General features: G+C 39.1%; 15 protein-coding genes across 15 annotated transcripts; 9 read left to right on the top strand and 6 right to left on the bottom strand. All coding sequences in view use genetic code 12, as the record gives it.

Annotated features, from left to right (window-relative positions):
• Positions 1–35: 35 nt before the first annotated feature.
• On the bottom strand, positions 36–491 carry CANMA_000033 (uncharacterized protein; the record flags this gene model as incomplete). The annotated part of the gene is made up of 1 exon (XM_051815457.1): positions 36–491. One exon carries the CDS (start codon positions 489–491, stop codon positions 36–38), a length of 456 nt encoding a protein of 151 aa, XP_051674299.1.
• A 156-nt stretch (positions 492–647) lies between these two features.
• Positions 648–2261, top strand: AGM1 (phosphoacetylglucosamine mutase; the record flags this gene model as incomplete). Its single annotated transcript, XM_051815346.1, has 1 exon — positions 648–2261. The coding sequence occupies one exon, from the start codon at positions 648–650 to the stop codon at positions 2259–2261; it is 1614 nt and encodes a 537-aa protein (XP_051674298.1).
• A 71-nt stretch (positions 2262–2332) lies between these two features.
• CANMA_000031 (uncharacterized protein) lies at positions 2333–3040 on the bottom strand (the record flags this gene model as incomplete). The annotated part of the gene is made up of 1 exon (XM_051815236.1): positions 2333–3040. One exon carries the CDS (start codon positions 3038–3040, stop codon positions 2333–2335), a length of 708 nt encoding a protein of 235 aa, XP_051674297.1.
• Positions 3041–3657: 617 nt separating this feature from the next.
• Positions 3658–4818, top strand: CANMA_000030 (uncharacterized protein; the record flags this gene model as incomplete). Its single annotated transcript, XM_051815126.1, has 1 exon — positions 3658–4818. One exon carries the CDS (start codon positions 3658–3660, stop codon positions 4816–4818), a length of 1161 nt encoding a protein of 386 aa, XP_051674296.1.
• Positions 4819–4975: 157 nt separating this feature from the next.
• Positions 4976–5548, top strand: CANMA_000029 (uncharacterized protein; the record flags this gene model as incomplete). Its single annotated transcript, XM_051815014.1, has 1 exon — positions 4976–5548. One exon carries the CDS (start codon positions 4976–4978, stop codon positions 5546–5548), a length of 573 nt encoding a protein of 190 aa, XP_051674295.1.
• A 59-nt stretch (positions 5549–5607) lies between these two features.
• On the bottom strand, positions 5608–7143 carry CANMA_000028 (ribosome biosynthesis protein; the record flags this gene model as incomplete). The annotated part of the gene is made up of 1 exon (XM_051814903.1): positions 5608–7143. The coding sequence occupies one exon, from the start codon at positions 7141–7143 to the stop codon at positions 5608–5610; it is 1536 nt and encodes a 511-aa protein (XP_051674294.1).
• Positions 7144–7365: 222 nt separating this feature from the next.
• CANMA_000027 (U4/U6-U5 snRNP complex subunit) lies at positions 7366–9984 on the top strand (the record flags this gene model as incomplete). The annotated part of the gene is made up of 1 exon (XM_051814793.1): positions 7366–9984. The coding sequence occupies one exon, from the start codon at positions 7366–7368 to the stop codon at positions 9982–9984; it is 2619 nt and encodes an 872-aa protein (XP_051674293.1).
• A 7-nt stretch (positions 9985–9991) lies between these two features.
• Positions 9992–12016, bottom strand: CANMA_000026 (coiled-coil domain-containing protein; the record flags this gene model as incomplete). The annotated part of the gene is made up of 1 exon (XM_051814682.1): positions 9992–12016. One exon carries the CDS (start codon positions 12014–12016, stop codon positions 9992–9994), a length of 2025 nt encoding a protein of 674 aa, XP_051674292.1.
• Positions 12017–12245: 229 nt separating this feature from the next.
• On the top strand, positions 12246–12712 carry CANMA_000025 (E2 ubiquitin-conjugating protein; the record flags this gene model as incomplete). The annotated part of the gene is made up of 2 exons (XM_051814571.1): positions 12246–12256; positions 12310–12712. The coding sequence occupies 2 exons, from the start codon at positions 12246–12248 to the stop codon at positions 12710–12712; spliced, it is 414 nt and encodes a 137-aa protein (XP_051674291.1).
• Positions 12713–12960: 248 nt separating this feature from the next.
• On the bottom strand, positions 12961–13350 carry CANMA_000024 (uncharacterized protein; the record flags this gene model as incomplete). Its single annotated transcript, XM_051814460.1, has 1 exon — positions 12961–13350. The coding sequence occupies one exon, from the start codon at positions 13348–13350 to the stop codon at positions 12961–12963; it is 390 nt and encodes a 129-aa protein (XP_051674290.1).
• A 196-nt stretch (positions 13351–13546) lies between these two features.
• On the bottom strand, positions 13547–15223 carry GUP1 (O-acyltransferase; the record flags this gene model as incomplete). Its single annotated transcript, XM_051814349.1, has 1 exon — positions 13547–15223. One exon carries the CDS (start codon positions 15221–15223, stop codon positions 13547–13549), a length of 1677 nt encoding a protein of 558 aa, XP_051674289.1.
• A 167-nt stretch (positions 15224–15390) lies between these two features.
• MCU1 (Mcu1p) lies at positions 15391–16125 on the top strand (the record flags this gene model as incomplete). Its single annotated transcript, XM_051814238.1, has 1 exon — positions 15391–16125. One exon carries the CDS (start codon positions 15391–15393, stop codon positions 16123–16125), a length of 735 nt encoding a protein of 244 aa, XP_051674288.1.
• Positions 16126–16530: 405 nt separating this feature from the next.
• On the top strand, positions 16531–18012 carry TGL99 (Tgl99p; the record flags this gene model as incomplete). The annotated part of the gene is made up of 1 exon (XM_051814128.1): positions 16531–18012. One exon carries the CDS (start codon positions 16531–16533, stop codon positions 18010–18012), a length of 1482 nt encoding a protein of 493 aa, XP_051674287.1.
• Positions 18013–18291: 279 nt separating this feature from the next.
• On the top strand, positions 18292–19419 carry CANMA_000020 (uncharacterized protein; the record flags this gene model as incomplete). Its single annotated transcript, XM_051814018.1, has 2 exons — positions 18292–18817; positions 19106–19419. The coding sequence occupies 2 exons, from the start codon at positions 18292–18294 to the stop codon at positions 19417–19419; spliced, it is 840 nt and encodes a 279-aa protein (XP_051674286.1).
• A 459-nt stretch (positions 19420–19878) lies between these two features.
• Positions 19879–24624, top strand: PEP1 (type I sorting receptor; the record flags this gene model as incomplete). The annotated part of the gene is made up of 1 exon (XM_051813907.1): positions 19879–24624. One exon carries the CDS (start codon positions 19879–19881, stop codon positions 24622–24624), a length of 4746 nt encoding a protein of 1581 aa, XP_051674285.1.
• Positions 24625–24631: the final 7 nt, after the last annotated feature.

Here is a 24631-nt window from a genome sequence, read left to right as displayed (position 1 = left end):
TGCTTTCTTGGCTGCAAATGAATTAAAATCACTTTTCATTCTCTTTCTTTTTCATTGTTGTCAGCCTTCATTGTCTTGCTTGTAAACCCGTCTAGAAAGAAATCTTTGCCAAATAGTTTGTACATGAATGATTCCTTTTCTACTTTATACTTTTCACTCTCTTCAAAGTCTCTGTTGACTCCGTTGGGTAATTTTTCACCTTGTTGGATCTTCTTTGTCGATTGTCCTTCGAGTCTTTGGTACATCTCAAAACTGGTGATGAGTATTATTGGAACCGACAAGAGGACAAGGAATATGCCTTTGTATCTTTGTTTCAACTGTGGAGGTGCTTTGTCCCAATTGGGTCTTCCTGTGAGAACCAACTCGTGAACAAACGGTGATTCCTTGGGCTTTGCATTTTTGAGTTTCTGTTCTGGTGATTGGATCCTAACGGTGGATCTACCTTGTTTATGGAATGACGGGGGGGTTGTTGATTTGAATCTTTTGAACATGGTACAGCAGTTGGGTGTGTTTACTTCAAAGTGTTTATTGTTATAATTTCTCGGCAGTGTGGTTTTTACAAATTTAGAAATTTTTCATTTGATTTCGTTTTCGATCCAAAGTTTAAGATCTCCGATTGATTCGACAATAAACACATTACCCCCAAAATGTCACTTAAAGAGCTAGTGGAACAACATGTGCCTAACCACCCTAAGCCTGCAGGAATTACTTTCACCTATGGAACTGCTGGGTTCCGTATGCATGCGAAGTACTTGGACTATGTCAATTATACCGTGGGAATTCTTGCGTCATTGAGATCGAAAAGCCTTGGCGGCAAGACTGTTGGTGTCATGATTACTGCATCTCACAACCCGCCTCAGGACAATGGGGTCAAAGTGGTCGATCCATTGGGTAGCATGTTGGAAACCAAATGGGAAACATTTGCATGTCAATTGGCCAATTCGTCAGAGCCAGACTTGATAAAAACAATTGAGGGCTTGGCTAAGGGGTTGGACATTGATTTGAACAGTACAAGCAGTGTTGTAATTGCTAGAGATTCGAGAGAGAGTAGTCCAGCGTTAAACAAAGCCACCATTGATGGATTTAAAAGTGTTCCAAATACGAAATATGTCGATCTTGGACTCTTGACAACACCTGAATTACATTACATTACAAGAACATTCAATGAGTCATCTTTTGGGGAAAGGAATGAAGAGGGATATTACAAAAAGTTGGCTGACTCATTTAGACAAATTTTTGACTTGTCAAACAGAAACAGAAACGGAAACGAAAAGATTGACATCACAATTGACGCCGCAAATGGGGTGGGTGCACCTAAGATAGATGCGTTATTGAAAAAATACCTTTCTGACAAAGTCAGCTTTGAAATCGTCAATGGGGATTATGAAACTCCCTCGTTGCTAAACTATGACTGTGGTGCTGATTTTGTTAAAACAAATCAAAAATTGCCAAAGAATGTGCAACCAGTTTCAAATAGGCTCTACGCCTCTTTTGACGGTGATGCTGACAGATTAATCTGTTACTACAAAAACTCGAATGATGATTTTGTTCTCCTTGATGGTGACAAGATTTCCACCTTGATTGCTTTATTTTTGCAACAAATCTTCAAGGATATTGATTCGAGTAAATTAAAACTTGACATTGGTGTTGTCCAAACTGCTTATGCGAATGGATCTTCGACCAATTATGTTGAGGATGTATTGGAGTTGCCTGTTCGTTGTACGCCAACTGGTGTTAAACACTTGCATCACGAGGCAGAGAAATTTGATATTGGAGTCTACTTCGAAGCCAATGGCCATGGCACTGTGGTTTTTAAAAACGAAGCCGAGCGAAAAATTTACGATTACAAGTCAAGTTCTCCAAAAGAAGAGACTGCGGTTAAAGTTCTTCAAAATTTTAGTCAATTAATCAATCAAACAGTGGGTGATGCAATTTCTGACCTTTTGGTCGTGTTGGTTATTTTGCATTATCTTGATCTTACCCCGGAGCAATGGAATAAGGCTTACTCTGATTTACCTAATAAACTAGTAAAGGTTGTTGTTCCAGATAGAACGATTTTCAAAACCACAAATGCCGAGAGAACATTGATTGAACCTAAAGGGTTGCAAGGTAAAATCGATGATTTGGTTGCAAAATATCCACAAGGAAGGTCGTTTGTTAGGGCTTCAGGTACAGAAGATGCTGTACGTGTTTATGCCGAGGCAGACACAAAAGAAAACGTTGAGGCATTATCCAGTGCAGTTGCCGATTTATTGAAGTAGACAAAAAGATTTGCAAAGGTAGATATTCAAATAAATGCAAATTTATATATATATATATATATACCAGACGATCAATTGCCTCGGTAGTAAGTCTTTTTATAATCACCAGGGGTCAACATCTTCGAGCCTAATGACCACAACCCGCGTTTTAGTAGCCGGGCTCTTTTTTCTAGTCGCCTGTACCAGTCTTCATTGTCTCCAAACTCTGCTCCGACTTTTCCCTCGTACACAATGGCCATGCCATGCTTCAACATCTCAGCAGAAACGTCCTTCTTCCCCGTCCATTTCCAAACCTGACACCTACCAACAATCCTCTTGTATTGATCCACCAGATACGGCGTAACTACCACATATCTCCCCAAGAGATAAGATCGCAACCACCGTAACGCATCTTCACTAAATGGCTGTTCTGGCTTACCAAAATGTGCTCGTTCTGGGGCGTCTATACCGCACAATCGAATCATTAGTGTCTCATTCTTTAAGACTCTGTTGTTTTTGGGCACAGTTTTAAGCCATCCCCACCCGGCAAGAACGCCTCCAGGTGTATGGTAGAATCGGAAGTTGTCACCATCCCCAACTCGTGTAACGTAACCGTATAATTTGTGGTTGTATTCAAGCCTTTCTGGAGTAAGGTCTAGTATTGAGCGCACTGGCTTGAGATATCTCCTGTAAAATCGGTATGACAAGTATGCAGTTGTTGTAATACCTAAAGAGAGTAGAATAACTTTCGGATGAAAAATCCCGATATCTTGATCATGAGGTGTCGATATGAGTGCCATGAGAAACCTGATGGTATTTGCTGCCAAAGCACCACGTCTCGGTATTTTTTTCAAATGAGGAGTTTTTGTTTACTTTTTTTCCAAATCAGTTTACCTTGCAGCCGAGTCAGCACAACTTTGGTAGATGCAAAGAAAGAGTGTGAAGTTGTTTCAGTCTTTGAATTGGAAGGTATCTGATGATAAAAGGAAGGTTGAAGAAAGGTATTTTGTTTGTTTTTTCCACTTTTATTAGTTCATCGATTTCTGTATTGGCGATTAAACATTTTTGCAACAATATATTGATAAATGGTGAAACCTTTGTAAAAGGTTATTTACACCTTCTATATCTAGTCACAAGTCATGAAATATACAACTAGATATACTAGACTAGAGTAAAAAGAGCTTGGCCCTGTTCAAAGCATCCTTTTCCAAAAATGTTTTCTACATTTCCTGATCTTAATTTGTGTTGAGGGGTTTAAAACCAATTTTGTAAAGCGGGAATCGTTTTATTTTCGCACCACTATTTTTAGAACGTAAGGTTTGTCTTTTTCTTTTGTAGTCCGATAATAGAGACCCCTTTCACCAGCAGAATTTGCCACGAAACATAGTTTGAACTAAGATTAAATTCATGAGTTGTGATGTCTCTAGCTGACGGCGAATATGAATTGGACTTATCAATTCTCACTGATCCCAACTACGTATCCCATGACAGTGAAAATGTGGCTATAAGGTATGGATTTATACCCGATTCTATGGATCAATCAAAGCCTGTAAGGCTTTACCAAAATGATCAACAATGCATTCTCCTGGCTTTGTCGTCAGAACTGGACAAACCAATACTATTCGAAGGCACTTCTCAAAAACATACTTTGAACAAGAATATGGAATACTATTTGACATGTGGCACCAATTCTGACAACAAATTGAAGTTGAACCAGCTAAATAGCACTATCAGAGTCAATAAGAGTAGAAGTGGACCAAAGCTACTGACGGAGATAACTAAGCTTGAAGAGGAATACAAGCAACAAATACGAAAACGGCAATATGAACAGGAAACTAAAAAGGGGCAACTGCCGTCTCCGCGTAAACAAAAGGCTAAAGCACTGGATACAAGTGTGGTCGACGCCAGTAATGCCAAGAAGGTGATGCGTGATAGCAAGGCTGCACCCAGAAGTAAAGTTGCATCAAAACGACCCCCACCGGAGCCAAAACAATCAGAGCCAATCATCAGTGAAAGTGACTTTGAAGATTTGGTTCAAAATGACACCAAGCCGCCTGCCAATGTTCTCTCCTCCAATCATACAGACTCCAAGGGTGGTTCACTGAATCAGCGAGCTAGCAACGCTCCCAAACAACAAGTACCCACAGCAGAATCGAAAGAAAATACCACGTTGACAAAGAGACAAACACACACACAAATCGATCAAGCAAACCAGACAGTAGATTTGGATGACGATTTTAAGGATCTAGAGGATCAGTTACAGGAGCTACTAGGTGAAGAGGAACACGAAGAAGAGGGTCCCAAAGTAGAGGACGCCGGTTTAAGGAAGGAGGCCATTACTCTTCCCAATGCAGTCCCCAAACGCCATAACGAGAGTTCTGAATCTGGTTCTGATGCGGATGAGAGTGATTACGAGCATGTGAAATTTGAAAACATACAGATTGAGAACAACTCGCGTCCCAAGAAGCTGAAACATTTTGCTCTCACTTCTACTCATCAAAAACCAGTAAGTTTACGAGACTTTATGGGTAGGAGCAAAAAGCTGAAAGATGATGGCAGCAGTAGTGAGGAAGAGTAGCTACAGTAGACTAGAGAATACAATGAATCCTTTTCCCTTTTTTTAGTGTAAACTTTGCCATGTAGCTATCTTGCAGTGCAAACATCATGTAAGGTGTAATTTTGTACCGCGCAAAAAAATAGGAGCCCTTTGATCTACCTCAATAGCCCTACTGAGAATGGATGAAGGTATCGCTAACATATCTCAAAGAGTGAAAAACCTCCAATTAGCCTTGATTAATGCAAAGGAGGAGTCTATTGAGTCTCAACTATGTAAATTGAGGTCCCAATTTCTTGAGTTGAATGAGAAATACCCAGAATTAAAAACATTGATCTCATTAACAGAACATTACCAAATCCAAACACCGGAGAATGAAGAAACGGCGATATCCGCTCTGATAAAGGAAGAAGACATTAGTCTATATCGTGACAGTATTATAGATGCGCATCCAGATATGGTCGAAATAGTCAACATGGAGCCCGATTCGATCATAAATGATATCAACACGCGCATCACCGAGACGAATCTTGCAAGTATATCGCAAATGAATTATCTGCAAAGCCAACGGATTAGGGAGCTCTTTAGGTATTACACTATGTTATTTATTAAAAGTATGATTATATATGAAAAGTATGTACAGTCAGCAATGGAAGTCAATAACTTTTGGCTAGAAATGGATCATCGACTAGCCAAGTTGACAAAACAAATAGATAAAGCAGACAGAGAAAAGCAAGAGCTACACAGATACTGACTAATGGAGTGGACCTAATATAAATTTTTTTTGAATACTAAACTCGATGGATTCAAACTCTAAACTGAAATTGTTTTCCAGATGTTTAATCCGTCTCCTCCCGTGGAGACCAAACAACCAGGGATTTGCTGGTGCCACCTGACATCTTTAACATCCTTTTGCCAATGTACAAACAACAATTGTGGTGGTATATCATGTAACTCTTTAAGTTCTTTTCTTTGTTGTGAAATTTCCTCGTCATCTGCCTCTACCGCCAAATCCCACAAAGTAACCGTATTATCCTCAGAACTTACGGCAATGATTGACTCATCTAGCGGGTTGAAAGATATGGAAGTTATTGGAGACTTGTGGAAATCATAATTGGCCACTGGCGATGGGTTTGGTTGTGTAAAGTTCCTTAAATCCCAAACGCTCCAGGTACCATCGTCGTGTCCGGACGCTAGCAAGTGATTGATCTTGGAGCACCAAGAAATGACATTAACGTCGGAATTTGATGCTTTCACTGACAATGCTGGCTTATGTTTTTTCGACCTAGTATCCCATATTCTGACATAGCCATCGCAGCCTGCCGTAGAAAAGACGGTGTTTTCACCTGTTGACCATTGTATATCTTCGATTGATGATTGGGAAGCGAAAAAAGGCGTCTTATCTGTAACCCAACTCGATGCTGTTCTGGTTGTTAAATGTATTCTTCCGCTGACATCACCTGTCAACAAAGCTCCAGTGTTTATCAAAGGAGACCAATCCAATCCATATCCTTCAACATTTCCATGAGCACGAATAGTGTGAACTGGCCTCTTAGATTGTTTAGGGACGACGAAACCAGGTGTATCAAAAGCCTTGAATTGTGATGCCAAATCAAAAATATAAACATCTCCATTTTCTGACATTGTTGCAGTGAGGTATTCTCCAGTTTGCTGAGAGTGGGGATTCACTCTAATTCTATTTGTGGTGTGTTTCAATGGAGTTGTGTCAGTATCCAAAATAGGATCCGAGTCCATATCATCATCTTCATCATCGTCATCGTTGTCTTCATCGTTGTCATCCTTCACCAAAGTTTTTGCTAAGCTTGATGCTTTCATGGCTATTAGTTCGTTGTCCTTGGCTTTAGCGGCTTGGGTAGCTGTTGCCAAGTATACCGTAGCAGGATAAGTACGTCTCTCATTGCCCAAGTTGTCGGGCAAAATATCCACAGTCAAGCAAGGCCAAGGCAAGTTAACATTATGCAACATTTCATAAACTGATGGGTCTGCTTCCAATACTTCGTCAGGACCTAATGGTTTAGATTTGTGAGGCAAATAAATTGCTGACTCCGGTTCCTGTTGCTGCTCCTGTTCCCTCTTTTCAAGTTCCTCAATTTTTCTGTTGGCAGCTTCTTCGTCCATGTTTTCATCGCCATCGGCTTCTTCGTCCAACTCAATGATTTCCTCATCACTCTCGAAATCATCGCCATATGGGTCTTCAAATTCCCCAACGTCCATATCATCGATTGATGCTTCATTTTGGGTTGTAATAGGAAGCGAGTTCTCAGACGCTTTTACTGATCTTGAAGCATTTTGACCATTGAGGTCCTCATCTGCTGATCTTTTAGACATGGCTTGCTTTAGTCAGTCTGTTGTTAGGAAAACCTTTCTGTTAAGTTGAAGAAAATAAAAAAAAAAAAAGTCAAATGTTTCTTTGAGATGAGAGAAGGAGAAGCAGAAGTTACACAAAACATCAACACGCTGAATTGAAAAGTTGCCATAAAGAACAAATGGTAATGCTGTTTTCATTAACGCGACACACTATTGCACCTTTGTCGTAGCCTCGATCCAATAATGAATAATAAATTGGCATTTTTAGATCAGGAGCCACCACCAGGATATGTGGCGGGAGTCGGAAGAGGGGCCGTTGGTTTCAGCACTGTTAAAACTAACCAAAACAAAAGTTCACAAACCGATGACGTAGATGATGATGCGGAGAGTAATAACAATCAAGAGCTTAACGAGGGTGGACTATTGTTGTCTCAATGGAAAAGAGATGAAGAGGATGAAGAGGCAGACCTTATTTTTGAGGAGATCGAGAATCGATTAAAGTCCAGGAGAAAGCATACTACGATGGTAAAAGTTCCAACTGATGAGGAGGTATCCCAGAAGTCTCAGTTTTCTGATTTGAAACGTGACTTGACATCCTTGACAGAAGATGAGTGGCTACTGTTGCCAGAAGCAGGAGACATGACAAGAAAGAATAAGCGTCTGCGTATTCTAGAGCAACAGCTGCAGAGACTTTATACTGCCCCCGACCTGATTCTAGCAAAAAGAGCTGATATCGGGGCCAATGGAGATAGGTCTAGAGAAGAAAAGGAGAACTTATTATCTAGCAAATTGGATAACCTTGTTGCAAATAAGAGGAGGGACGAATCAGATCCTTTAGAAGACACGATATTGAGTTCTTCGGGTGCTGATAGGGACGCCAAATTCGCAGACTTGAAAAAGGGCCGCTTGATACTTTCATCATTACGGAAGACAGAACCATACCGACCCAGCTCTTGGATACAATCTGCAAGATTGGAGGAGCAAGCAAAGAGCTTCAACAAGGCGAGGGATTTGATTCTGCAAGCATGCAAGACAATACCAGGATCCGAGGAAGTGTGGATTGAGAATGTCAGACTAAATATGAACGACATTGATTATGCCAAAGCTATAACCAAAGAAGGGTTGAAATACTGCAAAAACTCTGTGAATTTGTGGATGAAAGCAATCGAATTGGAAATGGAAACAAAGTCAAAAAAAAGAAAAATAATGCAAGCATTGGAAGAGTTTCCAAGAAACGATCTGCTTTGGAAACTTTTGATTGACATTGAAGATGATAAGGATGTAGTGCAAAAGTTGTTAATCAAAGCGGTTGACCTTTGCCCAACAGTTTGGGAGTTTTGGATTGCATTGGTAAATATATCGACATACGATGACGCAAAGAAATATTTGAACAAAGCACGAAAGACGCTTTCTGGTGACGTTAAGGTGTGGATTGCTGCTTGTAAACTTGAGGAACGGGAGAACCCCAATATACTAGAGACGAAAATACGCAAGTTGACAGATCGAGCTGTCAATGAAAATCCCAATGTATCAAAATCGGAGTGGTTTGATATAGCAATAAATGCAACAGAGGAAGGATTTACCAAGACTGGCAAAGAAATAGTTTCTAGCTTTTTGAGGTCCCAGGACATTAGTCCAAACGAGTTGGTCCATGAAGCAGAAGCTCAAGCTAAAGATGGCCACTTCGTTATTGTACATTGCGTAATAGACTTTTTGGTGCACTTGGGACTGGCTGAAGTCAACGTCTGGCAAACAATCATAGGCATAGCGAAGCAGTTTATGGATACGGAAACATTGTTACAATATTACTCAAAGGCAATTACGATAAATCCTGACTCAATTGTATTATACTTGATGTATGCTAAAGATGCATCGAGAATTGCTAGCGATGTAGCTAAAGCTCGTGAAATTTTACATCTAGCTGACAGTAGGTTTAACGATGACCTGATCAAATTTGCAAGTATCAAACTTGAATTCAACTCGGGACACATTGATAGAGCCAAACTGTTTGTTGAAAAAGTGATCAAAGAGGAACCCAAAAGAAATGTTAGATACTGGTACAAGTACATTCATATTTTGCGATGTGCCGGGGTGTCACCTGAAAAGACTGTACAAGCCTCTCGTCAAGCGTTGGACCTTTTTCCTGGACATTGGAAGCTACATTTACAACACATTCAGATATTAATGGATGACATGAAAGACATCAAATCCGCAAGAGAGGCGGCAGCATTATCAGTGAAAAAGTGTCCCCAATCTACAAAATTGTGGATAGCTTACTCTATGATAGAGGAAAAGCTTGGTGTTCTTATTAAAGCAAGATCCATACTCGATACTGCAGCACTAACCATCTCAAATTCGGTGGAAATTGCGGTGGCACATGTTGAGCTTGAAAAACGTCAAAAGAATACAAAAACAGCCATCAACTTGACCAACAAGAACTTGAAGCAGTTTCCAACTAATACCTACGTCTGGTACCAGCATCTTTCGCTCATTCCAAAGATGTCACTTCGTAAACCTGAATTTGTCAACGCTTTGCTGAAAACGAACAACTCTCCAGAAATTTTGCTTTATTTAGGTATTTTATTTTGGCAGGATGGGAAATTCGCTAAAGCAAAGTCTTGGTTCGATAGAAGCCTAAGTGCAGACCCCTCCAATGGAGACGCGTGGGTGTGGTTGTATACATATTGGATGCGGCACGGCAATGCTGAAAACAAGTCTGCATTTTTAAACGACTTCAAGGCCAATTTTGACGATATAACCAAGGGCAACACATTCAAAGAGGTTCAGAAAGATCCCAAAACTTATCTGATATCACATGAAGAGATTTTACAGTCGGTTTCTCGAAAATTATTAAAATTATAAGAGCATACTATGTAGATTTTGCAGCTTCGTATAATTTCAAGTTCAATGCGCTTAACATGCAAGGAAACTGGTTTTTTGAAACCCACTCATGGGCCAATTCTTCACAAAGTGATTTAAATTCGTAATCTCCGTATGCTTTAAGAGACTTGTTATCAAAATCAAGGATAAGATACGAGTTCTTTTCCCGCGGAATAAATTTTGACGACAATTTCAATCGTGATGAAAGTTCATCCGGACGAATGGTGCTAGGCAAAAACTCAATGGAATAACCAAAATATTTAGATATGGTGATTAAAATATCTTTTGATTTTTGCGTGTAGATATCTCTTAACCGGTTGATTCTTTTGGTCAATGTATCAACTTGCGACTGCAAGGCAGTTTTATCATCCTCTTGTCTCGCAAACAAGGCTTTTGGGATAAGCTCAGTGTTGGACCGGTGGTTTATGTACTTCTCTATCAAGGCTTCGTTCTCTTTCCGTAGTGCATCAAGTGTTTCCCGTTTCACAAATTGGTCCTTCGATAGCAAATTATTTTTTAGCTCTAAAACCTTTATTGAATCACGTTTTTGAACTATGACTTGCAATGAGTCTAACTTTTGTTTCAATTCGGAGTTCACTAGCTCCAATTTTTTGATTGTTGCTAGTAATTGGGTATTTTCCTTCTCCAAGTCCGTCGCTGTTTGGCGAAAGCTCTTATCATCTGGTCTTTGTCTCTTTTCACCTACTTGTGGTCTCACCTCTATCTGTTTCTTGCTTAGATCATCTAATTTACGTTTGTATTGGTCAACTAAATTCTCCAAGTTGGTAATGTATTGCTGCATGGTCTTGTTTTCATGCTTTGATTCCTCTCTTGAGTTTAAAATCGCTTCCAAATCTTTCAACAGTTTTCTTAAATGTTCAATTTCAGCTGTAAACAACATTTTTTCTCTTTCCAATTCTGATATTCGGTTAGACGCAACTTCGTTTCTAGCTTGCCCTTTTTGTATCAACGGCAAATAATCTTGTTCAATATGTTTAGAAACATCTTCTAGTTCTTGCTTCAACTCGTTAGATTCAATAGTTTTGGCATCGTATTTCTCCTTTAATGTCAAATTCTGTGCTTGAAGTTCCTTGAACTTGTCTATGAAATTTTGAACCTTCAATGACTTTGTCACATCTAGATCTTCAGGGTTGTAATTATCATCATCAACAATAGATCTTTCCAAGTTCTGAAAGTATTCGTTGTACCTGGACTCCAATTCTAGTTTTTCCACTTCCAACTTTTGGTGCTTACACTTTAATTCCTCTAATTGATCACGGCTTTTGGCCAAACTCATATTTTTCTGCTTCAACAATTCTATAGACGTTTGTTTCTGCAAAAGTTGATCAATTTTCAATTGAAGTTGGTTGTTGGTCTTTTGCAAGCTTGTATTCTTGTTCATGAGAATTTGGTTGTTTTTAAACAACGATTCATCATTTTTAAAAAGCTTGGTGTATTGCTCAAGCTGATCAACGAATTCTTGGTTGGATGTTTGTAATGTCTCTATAGTTTGGTCTCGTGTTTTCAACTCATTACTTAACTCATCATTGACTTTGATTTGTGTGTTCCAATCAGCAGTCACTTGCTTGTGTTTTCTAATCAATCTGTCATTCTTATCAACCAAACTACGGTAATTTGACTCCAACTTGCTATTTCGAGATTTCAATTCCTTATTCTGTTGATTCAACTCGTTCAATCGAACTTGAGAGATATCGTTTGAATTTTCAATCTTGGACCCCAACTGCTCATTCTCTTTGTATACAAAATCCATATTTAACTTCAACTCCTCAATCTCCTTGTTCTTTTGTTTGATGTTGTTTTCATATTGTGACACGATCGTCTGCCTCTCCTTTGCCCATAGCTCTCTTTCTGTTTCAAATGATTTTATTTGAAACTCTAGTTTGGAAATGTAGATCTTGGAATCTAGCTTGGCGGTGTCTGTAGTGTAGCTCTTGAGTACATTATTTTGAATTGATGGCGACTCAATAAATGGCGATGATGTGGGATTAGTCATTTGATGAGCAAAACCTCTTTTGGTATGTAGTTGAATGCCAGGTTAAACTTTTTGATGCTCCTCTTTTGTTTGTGTGTCGCGTTTTATTTACGACACACAAACAAAACACTCACGACTTGGCAGACACAGGACAGAATTTTGTCTACAAATCATTTTCAGTTAGCCACAACCTGAATCTGTATTATTCTACACTCCTAGATTACATCACACATAGAAAAGCAAATTTAAAATGTCTAAAATGTAAGTATACACAGAATCATAGCTTATTAAACTGAATTTCTAACACAATACAGCCCAAGAAACTTCAAATTGTTGGAGGAATTAGAAAAAGGTGAGAAAGGTCTAGGTGCCGAGTCGATTTCATACGGCTTGACAAATCAAGATGACATAACAATGACATATTGGAATGGAACTATTATTGGCCCACCTCACTCTAACCACGAAAATAGAATATACTCATTGAATATCATATGTGATGAGAATTACCCAGATAAACCACCAAAAGTCCAATTCATTAGCAAGATCAATTTACCTTGTGTCGATTCTAGCGGTAACGTCATTGTGTCTGAATTCGACACTTTAAAGAACTGGAAAAGGTCATACACGATGGAGACTGTTTTGTTAGAGTTGAGAAAGAACATGGCTTCTCCAAATAACAAGAAATTACCACAACCAAGCGAGGGATCAACTTACTAGTTATGCGACAAGAGTCCAATGATTGACAAACTTGAAAGTGCATAGAGCCTCAAGTCCCACATATCCATGCATTTGGCTTTGAATATAGAGATGACATGTGTTGAAAAGCTAATGTATATAATGTATATTTAAATCTAAAGGTTAAAGGAGTGTTATATCTTTAATGATGGGGAAGAGAGTTCTCCCCAACACATACTCACCAGTCAAACTGAATGTAGCTCGATAAGCTTGCTCATGCTTCTCCATAATTAACCGCTATAGTCTGCCTCCTTCTCCATCAACTCTCTAAATTCCTTCTCTGCTGCTAAGAATTCTTGAACAAAGTCATAGTACTTCGATCCCTTATCCAACAAATCCTGATTCGTCGACTCCTTTGTCACCTCAATGTTTATCCACTTTTGGGTACGTATCTTTTTGCCATTCTTTTGTTCAACAGTTGGTATTAGGCATCTTTGGAATAGTCTTTTGAACGGCAAGCATATGATCTGGGGCAGAGTTGCGGTTGTACCAGCCTTGAACGTGCACTCATGTTGCGTTAGGGATTTGAGATGGCATTTATACTTGGTCAAATTCTGAAATTGATCTTTGTACTGTAGTTGAATGTCCTCTGACGTATAGACGGGGACAGGAGGTGCCATTTAGTTGAGTCTTGCAGTAGATGTGTGTTTCTTTGGAAGTGCTAAACAATTTGTGAAGTGCTACCAAGTATCATTTCAGTATCTTTGTCAAACTACGAATTCATATTAAAACAGTAGAACTAGATCTACAGAAATTAACACACTTACTCCACCTATAACCATTCATTTGCTCTAATAAATAAAACTATGCGAACCATCAGCACCTCACATCAATTCCTGACCTTCTCTCGCTTTCTCTTAGTTCAAACATCACCTGGGCACCAACATATAATGTAAACGATGAGACTATGAAAAATGATATACCCAGTACTGATCGGAAAATTTCACTAATCAACTGCAACGTTCCATCTTTGCCGAGACAAAAGCCCACAAGGTTTGCAATCATCATCATCCATATATTCACCACAGCACCCAATCCACATAAGTGCCTGTACCACCATTCCTGATCGTATTTTTTGAAAAACATAGTAGCAGCGAGTTCAGGAATCAAAAATAATACAATCAACCAACCCCACATGAGTAATCTCAATTCAATGTCATGCCAAATTGCAACAAAGCTAAATACCAATAAACTGTTCAAAAGACGGTAACTTCCACCCCCTCCCATTGGAACGTATATGTACCTAATAACCCACCTGTTAAATGACCTATGCCATGCTCGCCAAAATGCAAGGGCCGAAAAGTTGTTATCCATGCATCGAATCATGTTTTCAGGAGGATCAATACCGTCCAATAAACTCCAGAGTCGGAATAATCTCCAAGGAATCAAAAGCTTCAACCAGATTATATTAAGGTTGAAGAGTCCCAACATGGAAATTTGAAAAGGGGTGTCACCATCCCATGCCTTCGTTTTAGATACCGCAACAACATACATGAAATGCAAAATAAATTCCATAACTAATAAACAAAAGACAAATCGAAGGAAGTAGATAAATATCCGCTTCTTGTCTTTCACCGAGGAAGCTTGTTGGTAGTTAGATTGGTATATGTAGTCGTTGAATGTTAAGATAGGTCCAGCTATGAATAATGGAGTGTACAATACATATGCGATATAGTTAAAGACATTATAGTCTTCTAGTGGCAACGGAGCTGTCAATCTTTCACGGTCATTGAGATCGACTAGTGATCCACCCTTTACATTGGATTTGCTCAAATTGTGCTCCCTTTCAATGTAATCAAGATTGTAAGATATCATTCGAAGTAGGGTAAAATTGTAAAAAACATCCCAACGGGCTATAATACCTTTAAAGCCCTGATCCAAAAAGGCGATGCCATACTTATTCATTCCATACCAATCATTTAAAAATAATGTTGATACGCCGTATATCCAAGTGGTCCAAATTGCTACTTTCTTGTCCTTTATGTACCTCCCGATTACGTAATTGATTGTCAAATGAAGGGATATTTTGATAACATTCACCCCATGAGCACCAACCAAAAAAATGATTCCAAAAACCAAATCGAAATAAGTTCTTTTCCGTATTGACAATATTGGGGTTAAAATCTTTCTCAATGACACGTGTATAACTCCTAGTAAGCAAAGAAGGAACAAGTTGTCTCGAAAAAATCGATACTGTTGGTCTGAGTTGTCCACCTTCCGACCTAGTATCCATCCGTTACTCAACAAGCGCTCATAGCGGGGATAGTTTGGGTTAGTTTCGTTTGAAGCATCCATTCCTGCCTTGAACATCAATGGCACTGCTATGATGAATATGATATAGTAGAATTTGAATTCAAAGCTACCCCATTTCGACGGCTTTGCTCCCTTTTTTATAACCTGCTGTTTCTTATCTTGACCACTTTTTGAGGGTTCGAGTCTTGAATCTAGAGCCCCCAAAGAGAAAAACTCTCTTAAATTGCTTGCAATGGACATGTGAATTGATTGTTGACGTATGCTCTCCAACCAACCAAAGCGAAACTTTTGGTAATATTTTCTCGTGTTCTAGTCTGAGAAACATCGAAAAATCCATTGCAGCTAAAAAAAACCTCCCTTCAAACAGCCTCAACTCAAGGTCGTCTAGCAACTAAGGAAAGCCTTAGATGTCGAATCAACACGAGGACCACCAGGAGCCAACAAGAAGGCCAAACCCAAAGGGCTGGGTACCACCAAAAGCCCCTTACAATCCCTACGACCCTACAGATGTTCGTCCACCACAGGGATACCCTTCAGAATTTCAAATACCCGGCCAACAGCCACAAGGATTCTCATCTATTCCCAAGCAGCCTACCCAGTATCAAAAAGTAAACGAAACGATGGAGAGATTGAACTATACCGCAAGACCAATATCAGACTTGTATCCAAATCAATACAAAATTCTACGTCGTGTTGACACCAATAAGAAGCTACACTTGGGGTCAAGATGGTTTGGAACATTGATAGGAGGGTCGGTTATTTTTTACTTTACGTTCTTCTACAGATGGAATGAAGGGAGGGATAACGTATTTAGTGACTTTTATCGAAGTCAGTTATGGTTGAAAGAGAGGCTATTGGGTGGACTAAACGAACAAGACTATGATGATTTGCATTTTCCAAAACAGGGATATTCAGTATTGCACAGTGTTAAGGATGCTCAGTACATTCCGGACGACTTGAGAAAAACACAAGAGGGTGAGTTTGTTCTCAACAGACCTAGTGAGAGGCATCTTCTTGAAGCTGAGAGAATACAGCAGGAGAAAGAGGAGCAGATGTTGCGAGAGATGGATATGCATCGTGCATATGCCAAGGAATTGGATAACGAAGTTAAAAAAAAGAAGAAGTGGTTTGGTATATTTTAATACGTTCAGTGGACCATGCAAGGGCTTGTAGATAGAAGTAAGTAAAAGCAAAGGAAGAATCTATTCGACAACCACATGATATTCAGGATAATGCCAGTAGTTTTATATTTCGACTCACACGAATTGAACACTTTGCTATATCGATAGAGCAAAAGTGGTAGCACAAGTGAAATCTCACGCGTTTTGGGTGTTAACAATTTTGCAATTTTATCGTTTATAGTTTTTTCCTCGTACCTCAAAACAATCATTTCATAGTCGACTCATTACATTAGATAGTCGTAGATAACCGATTAGATTTATTCCCTTTAGTTCAAAGCGAAAGGGATAGTTTTTGTCATCGTTAGATAACAATCAAAAGTCTTTTACACTCGCTTTGCTGTTGTCAGCATTACAATATTTTGCACAATGCCAGTACACAAAGAGATATCTACGTTTTCGACAGTCTATAATGTCATTTTGTTGATTTCAAAGGTGGCTCTACTCTATGCCACAGCGCTACTAGGGTTCAATAAACATGAAGGATGCAAGGGGAGTCACAACGGCGAGAGAGTTAGCTTTAAAGACAAGATAATTGATGCAAAAGATTTTAATGAAATTGTTTCGGTTTCCGGATATCGAGCAAGGGAGCATGTGGTGACCACTAGAGATGGATATTTGCTTGTTGTTCACAAGCTAGAAAAAGCAAATCATACTGATGCAACTGCTGACTGCCCTAAGACTGTTGTGTACATGCATCATGGGTTATTGACAAACTCGGATTTGTGGGTTCTTGGGTCGACAAAAGAAAAGATACTACCGTATTTGCTTGTGGATGCAGGTTACGATGTATATCTAGGGAATAATAGGGGCAACAAGTACTCGAGAAAGCATTTGAAGTTATCTGCGTCAGATCCTCAATTCTGGGATTTTTCTTTGGATGAATTTTCATACTATGATATACCTGATACAATTGAATATATTCAGAATCTATACAAGTACAAGCGGCAGTCTGGAATGTCTAGGTTGAACGGGACGAGTTCTGAGAGGATATTGAACTCAGATGAGACTGGTTCGCTCACACCTGTTTCGTTTCTGAACTCCACCTCAACATTGGCAAACTACCAAGTGACAGATACGGTTGATATAATATACATTGGATTTTCGCAGGGCTGTTCTCAACTACTCGCAAGTCTAAGCCTTTATCCAGAACTCAACTCCAAGATCAAGGCATTTATCGGCCTCTCACCTGCAATAATACCACTGAACTTAAACCACCCTATATTTAAATTAATTGTCAACCAAACAGCAGCCGACAATTCATTCTTGTATAGTATATTTGGTCGCCGGGCAATAATGCCAAGTGTCTCGTTCTGGTCAACGGCATTTGGGGCAAGGTTGTATGAAAAAGTTGTTGATAAATCGCTATCATTACTATTTGGCTGGTCAGGACAGAATATAAGCGAGGACCAGAAACAATTAGGATACCCTCATATGTTTTCAAACTCGTCAGTTAAGTCTTTACTCCATTGGTTTCAAATTATAAAAGCGGGTAGGTTCCAAATGTTTGACGAGACATGCTCGTGTGGACTAACCAAATTGAGCTCGGTGTCAGCTAAAGCAAAAGAGAAAGGTAATAGAGTGACCCCATTTCCTATAACAGACCATTTGAATGTTCCCATGTATTTATTCTACGGAGATTCGGACATATTAGTCGATATTGGAAAAACTAAATCTTTGATAGTTGATAGTAATCCACAAATGAAGGACAAATTGAATGTTGAATTATGTGACAACTATGAACACATGGACACTTTATGGGGTGACAATGTCTATGAAGATGTGTTTTGCAAGATTTTGACAGAATTAGACAAAATGGATCAATGTGATAAATTTGAACGCGTTATGTAAGAATAGTGTAATATTATAATAGAAAGAAATAGAATGTAATCAAAGTACATACAATATAGATGTGGAAAGGAAGTTTTTGAGCTAACAGGTGACAAGTATTTGATGTATTAGTTTTTGATAGCATCATCCACCTTTTGGAACTTTTGGGTTTATTATTTTCAGTTGTTTTTGCACCCAACATTGGAGAACTAGTTTCCCCTCCCCATAACAGAAAATAGTTACAAATTTATAACTATAGTTCTTTTACAGGTTCTTTCATAGCTTTACCGTTGTACCAATATGGGTAAACTTACATATCTGATACACGATTTGATGTACTTGCGACACAGTTACTACTACGATATTCAGTTGTATGATTTACTCCCACCTCAGAAAAAGAAGAGACCAAACAAGGGACAACAAGACGCGCATATGGTGACTTTGGACTACACCTCAGGCAAAATAGTGCCCATTTCAGCTTTTCTTCTCTTACAATCAGATACCACAAGTTCCAACATGCAGATGAATCAAGGTGTATACCCTCCCATATGGTCACCACCTTTATCATCCATTCCCAACACTTTGCCTCAAATCTTTCAGAACTCTGGTTACCCATTCCAAGGGGTTATGGTTCCAGTGGTTAACTTTGACCATGAGTTTTCAGTCCCATGTGGTTCTTTACCATTTGAGACTCAGAATGCACAATATGCGTCACCTACATGGTACAACAGTCCCATTAGTCCACCCCCACAAGCAGCAACTATATACAATGCAGTTAAAGATAAGACAGTGGAATTAGCAGGAAATGGAGAAGTGAGCTCGGGTGGTGAAACTTCCAGTGATGACATCTTTATTCAAATTCATTCATCGAACAAAACTGGTAGCAAAGTTTAACATCAAAAAAAAAAGAAAAATAATAATATTGTATGTCTGCATTATAGAGGGGAAATGCAGCATGATATGATGAGCCGCCTAGAGGAACAGGATGGGAAGAGAATCCAGCACGTAAAAGATGAGTCTTGTAGGGATTGGTTCTATTTTAACCTTGAAATGTACGTGTGACTAATGTCCGAGTATCTGACGAACCACTACTAACTCACCTCCAGTGCTCCAGACCCAGTGATACTACAAGATGAAATCAAATTTGCACAATACGAGCATATAGATATTGATTTGATAACATGGAGCACACTACTAATGATAAGTTTGAACAAAATGTATGGATTGATTGGAGAATCATCGCCATTTGAAACACAGGTAAAGGTGTCCTCAAAGTCAATAATACTCAAGATACAACCAGAGGACAGGGAAAAGTTTAGCAACAGTTTATTGAGCTACACTTTCAACTTGAACAAGTACACAGATATGGATTTAAACTGCTGCATAAAGATCAAGAAACGGGGATATTCTGTGGGAAAAGTGATATGAAAAAAAAAAGGAATTCGTTTAAGATGAAGTTTGGGTTAAGAAAGAAGTAATAATGTAAACTTGGTAAATAGACACTTAATGTCACGTTCTCTATCCAAAAAGGGATATATATGTATGTCAGTTAAATTATCTTCTTGTTTTCTTTACTTTCCATAAATAATGTCTAATTTAGATCTTTTAAATACATTGTACTTTTGTGTTGCATGCTACACAATCTTAATAAAGTAATTTTACTTTTTATTATTTCAACGAGAAATTAGAAAAAGAAAATTAACTACAAAGCCCTTGAGAACCAACTTTTCCAATTGAATATCTCATAGAAGACGAGGAAGAAGAAGAAGAAGAAGAAGAAGAAAAAGAACCAATTTTTTTTTTGTATCAATACGGATGAACTAGCTGCTTATTCACACTTTTTATTAGTATAAGAATTTAGACGAAAGGAGAAAAGCAACAGCAATCATGCAGTATACGTCCATTCTTTTAACACTATGTTCGTGGTTTGCAATTATATCTGCATTCACACCAGAAATTTCAGTCCTAGAATCTGATACCATTTCCAAGTTGATAAGGTATTTTGATGATTCGTCAACTATTTTGATCTTGAGAGATCGAGCTGCATTAATTTCGTTTGATGATGGAAAGCTGTTTGATCCAGTGAAGAACATTGAAGATCCAGTAGTAAATATTCAGTTTGATCCGTTTGTTAAAAGTCGAGCATTCATCTTGACAATGTCCAAACATCATTACGTGACAAATGATAAAGGTAAGTCGTGGACCAAGTTTACATCCGATGTCTATGACTTTGAAGGAGGCGGATTGGCTTCAATACCAAAATTGGAATTTAACGCAGCCAACCCGGATATGTTACTTATGTCGAACTACCAGTGTCCTGACGAAAGTTACAACCACAAATGCCAACACATATTTCACTACACAAAAGACCAGTTCCGTACAGCATCCAAGAAATTACCGATCAATGCTCACGTTTGCAGGTTTTCGAGGTCCACTAAAGAGTCTAACATTGGAAACGAGGGAACCATTTACTGTTCTGAAAATGAGCTCAACTCTTACAAACACATTGTCAAGTCTCGGCTTTACCGATTTGATGATTCTTTTAAAACCAGTAAGGAGCTTTTTTTGACTGAGACTGGAAATGGAGCTATAATTGACATCAAGATTGAGGAGAATTTCATGACCGTGGTTATGAGGAATGACAAGTTCAAAGAAGAATCAAAAGTGGACATGTATGTGTCAAAAGATGGAAATGAATTCCTTAAAGCTGATTTACAAGTTGACGTAAAGTATGGGGTAATGTCTTTCCATTCCTCGTCGCCATCGGCTCTATTTCTTCTGACCATGTCCTATGGTAGAGGCTCTTCTCGGGCTTCGAAGTTGTTTAGGTCGGATTCGTTGGGGTTACATTTTACTGAGGTACTTGGAGACATAGCCAGTGACGTTGTTTTGAAAGTAGAAAATATCGATGGAGCTTGGCTCGCTGATATTCAGGTTGAAAGGGCAGAAGACTCAGAAAAGACGCTTTTGGATATAATCTTTGGTGGTGGAAAATCAAAGGACTTGATTTCTAAATACTCCTACAATGATGGTGATGATTGGATTCCTCTTAAACTGAACAGTGATGGTTGTAAACTTGAAGATGGATGCTCTGTACATTTGTGGGCATTTAGTGAACTTGGCGGCGAAGGAAAATTTATAACGGGTCCAACACCAGCAATATTAATGGGTGTGGGAACTGAGGGGAAACACCTCAGCCATGATTTTAATGAAATGCAGACATTTGTATCTCGTGACGGTGGATACTCCTGGGATTTGGCATTGGACACAGCATGTGTCTTTTCCTTTGGTGATCAGGGAAATGTAATTCTAGCAATGCCTTATGCCGGAGTGAAAAAGACAGACCCTGTGAATTTTTTTTATTACTCATTAAACCAGGGTAAAGACTGGGAAAAAGTGGATATTAAAGATGCAATTTACATTTTGGATTTTATAACGACTATTGATGGCTCATCTCGTAAATTTTTAATCCATGGAATAAGCCTCAATTCTCATACAGGAGAAAACAAGGAGTTGTTGTACCATGTTGACTTCTCCAAGGCATATAATGGCAAGACTTGTGAAGACACTGACTTTGAGGACGCATATGCTAGACAAGTTCCAGATAATGAACGCCTATGTGTTTACGGACACAAGGAGAAGTTCAGAAGAAGAAAGCAAGACGCAGAATGTTTTGTTAATAAGTTATTTGAAGATGTGCATGTTTATGAGGAGCCTTGTCAATGTGTTGAGCAAGATTTTGAATGCGCATTGGGATTCAAACCGAGTGAGAAAGGTGGCAATACATGTATTCCTGATCCAAGAATGATTATCAAGATGTGTCAGGAGCAATCGAAAGATGTTCTTGAAATTTATGACAAGTCAAAAATAAATGGTAATCTATGTGAATTGAGAAAGAAAAAGTTGGAAGATTTTGCAACAAAAGAAAAGCTCAAATGTTCCGACTACACGAAACCGAAAGATGACCCCAGTGGTGACACTCTGGAAATTAAGATTTCATCGAGCGAATTTGAAGGCAAGTTGGCACAGTACGCTTATCTTGGTAACAATGAAAACAGTATTTCTGATAATGTTGTCTTCAAAAGTAACGAAGACAGTGTATGGGTATCTAACAACGGAGGAGTTAGCTTTATAAAGGTGCCCATCCACGACAAGATTCTTGGTTTCTATATTGGGATGATACCAGGCCAGATTGTTCTTGTTTCTGATTCGGATACACTTTACTACTCAGAAGATGGGGGTGAAGTTTTCCAAAGATTCAAAACACCAAAAAAATACGTACCTGTCGTGTCACATGCTGTTGCATTCCACAAGACAGATCCATCGAAGTACTTGTGGCTTGGTGGTGACTGTGATAGAGGTGAAAGTAACTGCAAAGCTTCGGCATATCTCACTTCAACCTATGGCGAATCATTCAAGAAGATTATGGATGATGTTGTTGCTTGTGACTACGTGGGTCCTGTCTTTAAGAAACCAGCTGAGAACTTGATTTATTGTACTAAAGTTGAGAATGACGGGAAGAAGAGCTTGTATTCAATCGATGGGCTGAAGAGTCCGCAAAAGATATACGATGATGTCGTGGGGTATGCTGTCTCGAATAGATATGTCGTTGTTGCTTTGGTCAAAGATGGGTCACTCGAAGCTAAAGTCACTGTTGACGGGAAAATCTTTGCCGACGCAGATTTCCCCAAGGATCTCAAAGTCGAACCCCATCAAGCATACACTGTTTTGGATTCAAGTTCAGGATCTATTTTCATGCATGTCACTACTAGTTCGCAAAGTGGGTTTGAGTATGGATCTCTTTTGAAGTCCAATTCCAACGGTACCTACTTTGTTTTGGCATTGGATCATGTTAATAGAAATGAGGTTGGCTATGTTGATTTCGATCGGATCGATGGATTGGAGGGTACCATATTGGCGAATGTCGTTTCCAATTTCAGGGACAGTAAAGGACCCAAGAAATTGCAAACGCTCATCTCGAGAAATGACGGTAGTGAATGGGATTACTTGGTACCGCCTGCAGTAGATTCGGATGGTAAAAAGTACGATTGTGGTGGATCGTCACTTGAAAAATGTGCTTTGCATCTACATGGCTTCACAGAGCGTGCTGATTATAGAGATACTTATTCTTCTGGTTCTGCAGTCGGGTTTTTAATTGGCGTAGGTAATGTTGGAGAGTATTTGGGCGATGTTGACTCGGCATTAACTTTTTTGAGTGTTGACGGTGGTGTCACTTGGAGAGAAATTAAGAAGGGAGTTTACCAATGGGAATATGGAGATCAAGGTACAATTTTGGTACTAGTCGATGCTGTTGGTGAGACTGACAAGTTCCTTTATTCATTAGATGAAGGCAAGAATTGGAACGAGTACAAATTTGCCGATAAGGCAGTGAACGTATTAGACCTAGCAACTGTTCCCACTGATACTTCAAGAAAATTTCTCATTTTCGCACATCATCCAAAAGATACGAGAGATACATTATCCTACTCAATTGACTTTACCAACATCTACAAACGTCAATGCCAATTGGATCTCGATCACCCTGATTCCGATGATTATGAATATTGGTCACCATCTCATCCAAACATGGCAGACAAGTGTCTCTTCGGCCACGAGTCGAAATACTTGCGTCGTGCATTGGGCCATAATGACTGTTTTATTGGCGGCGCACCCTTGACTGAGGGCTATAAAGTGACCAAAAACTGTTCATGTACTAGGCGTGATTATGAATGTGACTACAACTATTATCGTGATTCTAAAGATAACACGTGTAAGTTGGTGGCAGGGTTGTCTTCAAATGACCGCAAAAAGGACATGTGCAGTAAGCCGGGAGCATTCCAATATTTTGATAGTACCGGATACAGGAAAATCCCGCTTTCGACCTGTGAAGGAGGTAAGCAATACGACACATATAGTCCACATGCATGCCCTGGCAAAGAACAAGAATTTAATGAATTTTATGGACGTGAAGTCAAAGGTGGCAAATTGTTTTTCCTCATTTTCATCCCCTTGATTATTTTCATTGGTGCTACTTGGTTTGTTTACGATCGTGGGGTAAGAAGAAACGGTGGATTTGAAAGACTAGGACAAATTAGATTAGACGAGCAAGATTTTGAAGAAGGATTCAACCCCATTGAAAATAACCAAGTTGATGCTGTTGTGAATAAAATTGTGAAAGGAGGTGTTTATACCGCGGCTGTTATTTTTGCCACTTTTAAAACAGTGCAAAAGATTGATCGCATGGTTTTGGAGAAAATTGGTAATGCTGTGTTCAGACGTAATCCTGGAGCCAGAAACTATGTATCGATACCCGACGAAGACGATGACTTGTTTGGTGATTTTGACGATAACGTTGATGAAGAGTTGGCTCATGGTGCAAGGTTGAGTCAAGAGCAATACGATCGTGATGTATTTGCTGATGATTTTGAGTACGATGACGATTTGGAAGACCTTGGCTCTGGTGGCGCTGATGTAGGTGCTTCATCAGAGAGAAATGGAGAGAACACAGACCATGATGGCCATGATAAGAAGCCGAAAGCACCGGATAGTGAACGGCTTTTCGATATTGACGATGAAGATGAAGGGGACGATAGAGAATCTGGAAAAGCAGGAAATGAATCCGACTCAAAGTAAAGACTAT

This window comes from Candida margitis (genome assembly GCF_024628925.1).
Source record: "Candida margitis strain CBS 14175 chromosome Unknown scaffold15, whole genome shotgun sequence".
In the NCBI taxonomy this organism is placed as follows: Eukaryota; Fungi; Ascomycota; class Pichiomycetes; order Serinales; family Debaryomycetaceae; genus Lodderomyces; species Lodderomyces margitis.
Note: the sequence above shows the minus strand (reverse complement) of the source record. Positions and strands in the feature narration are given on the sequence as shown.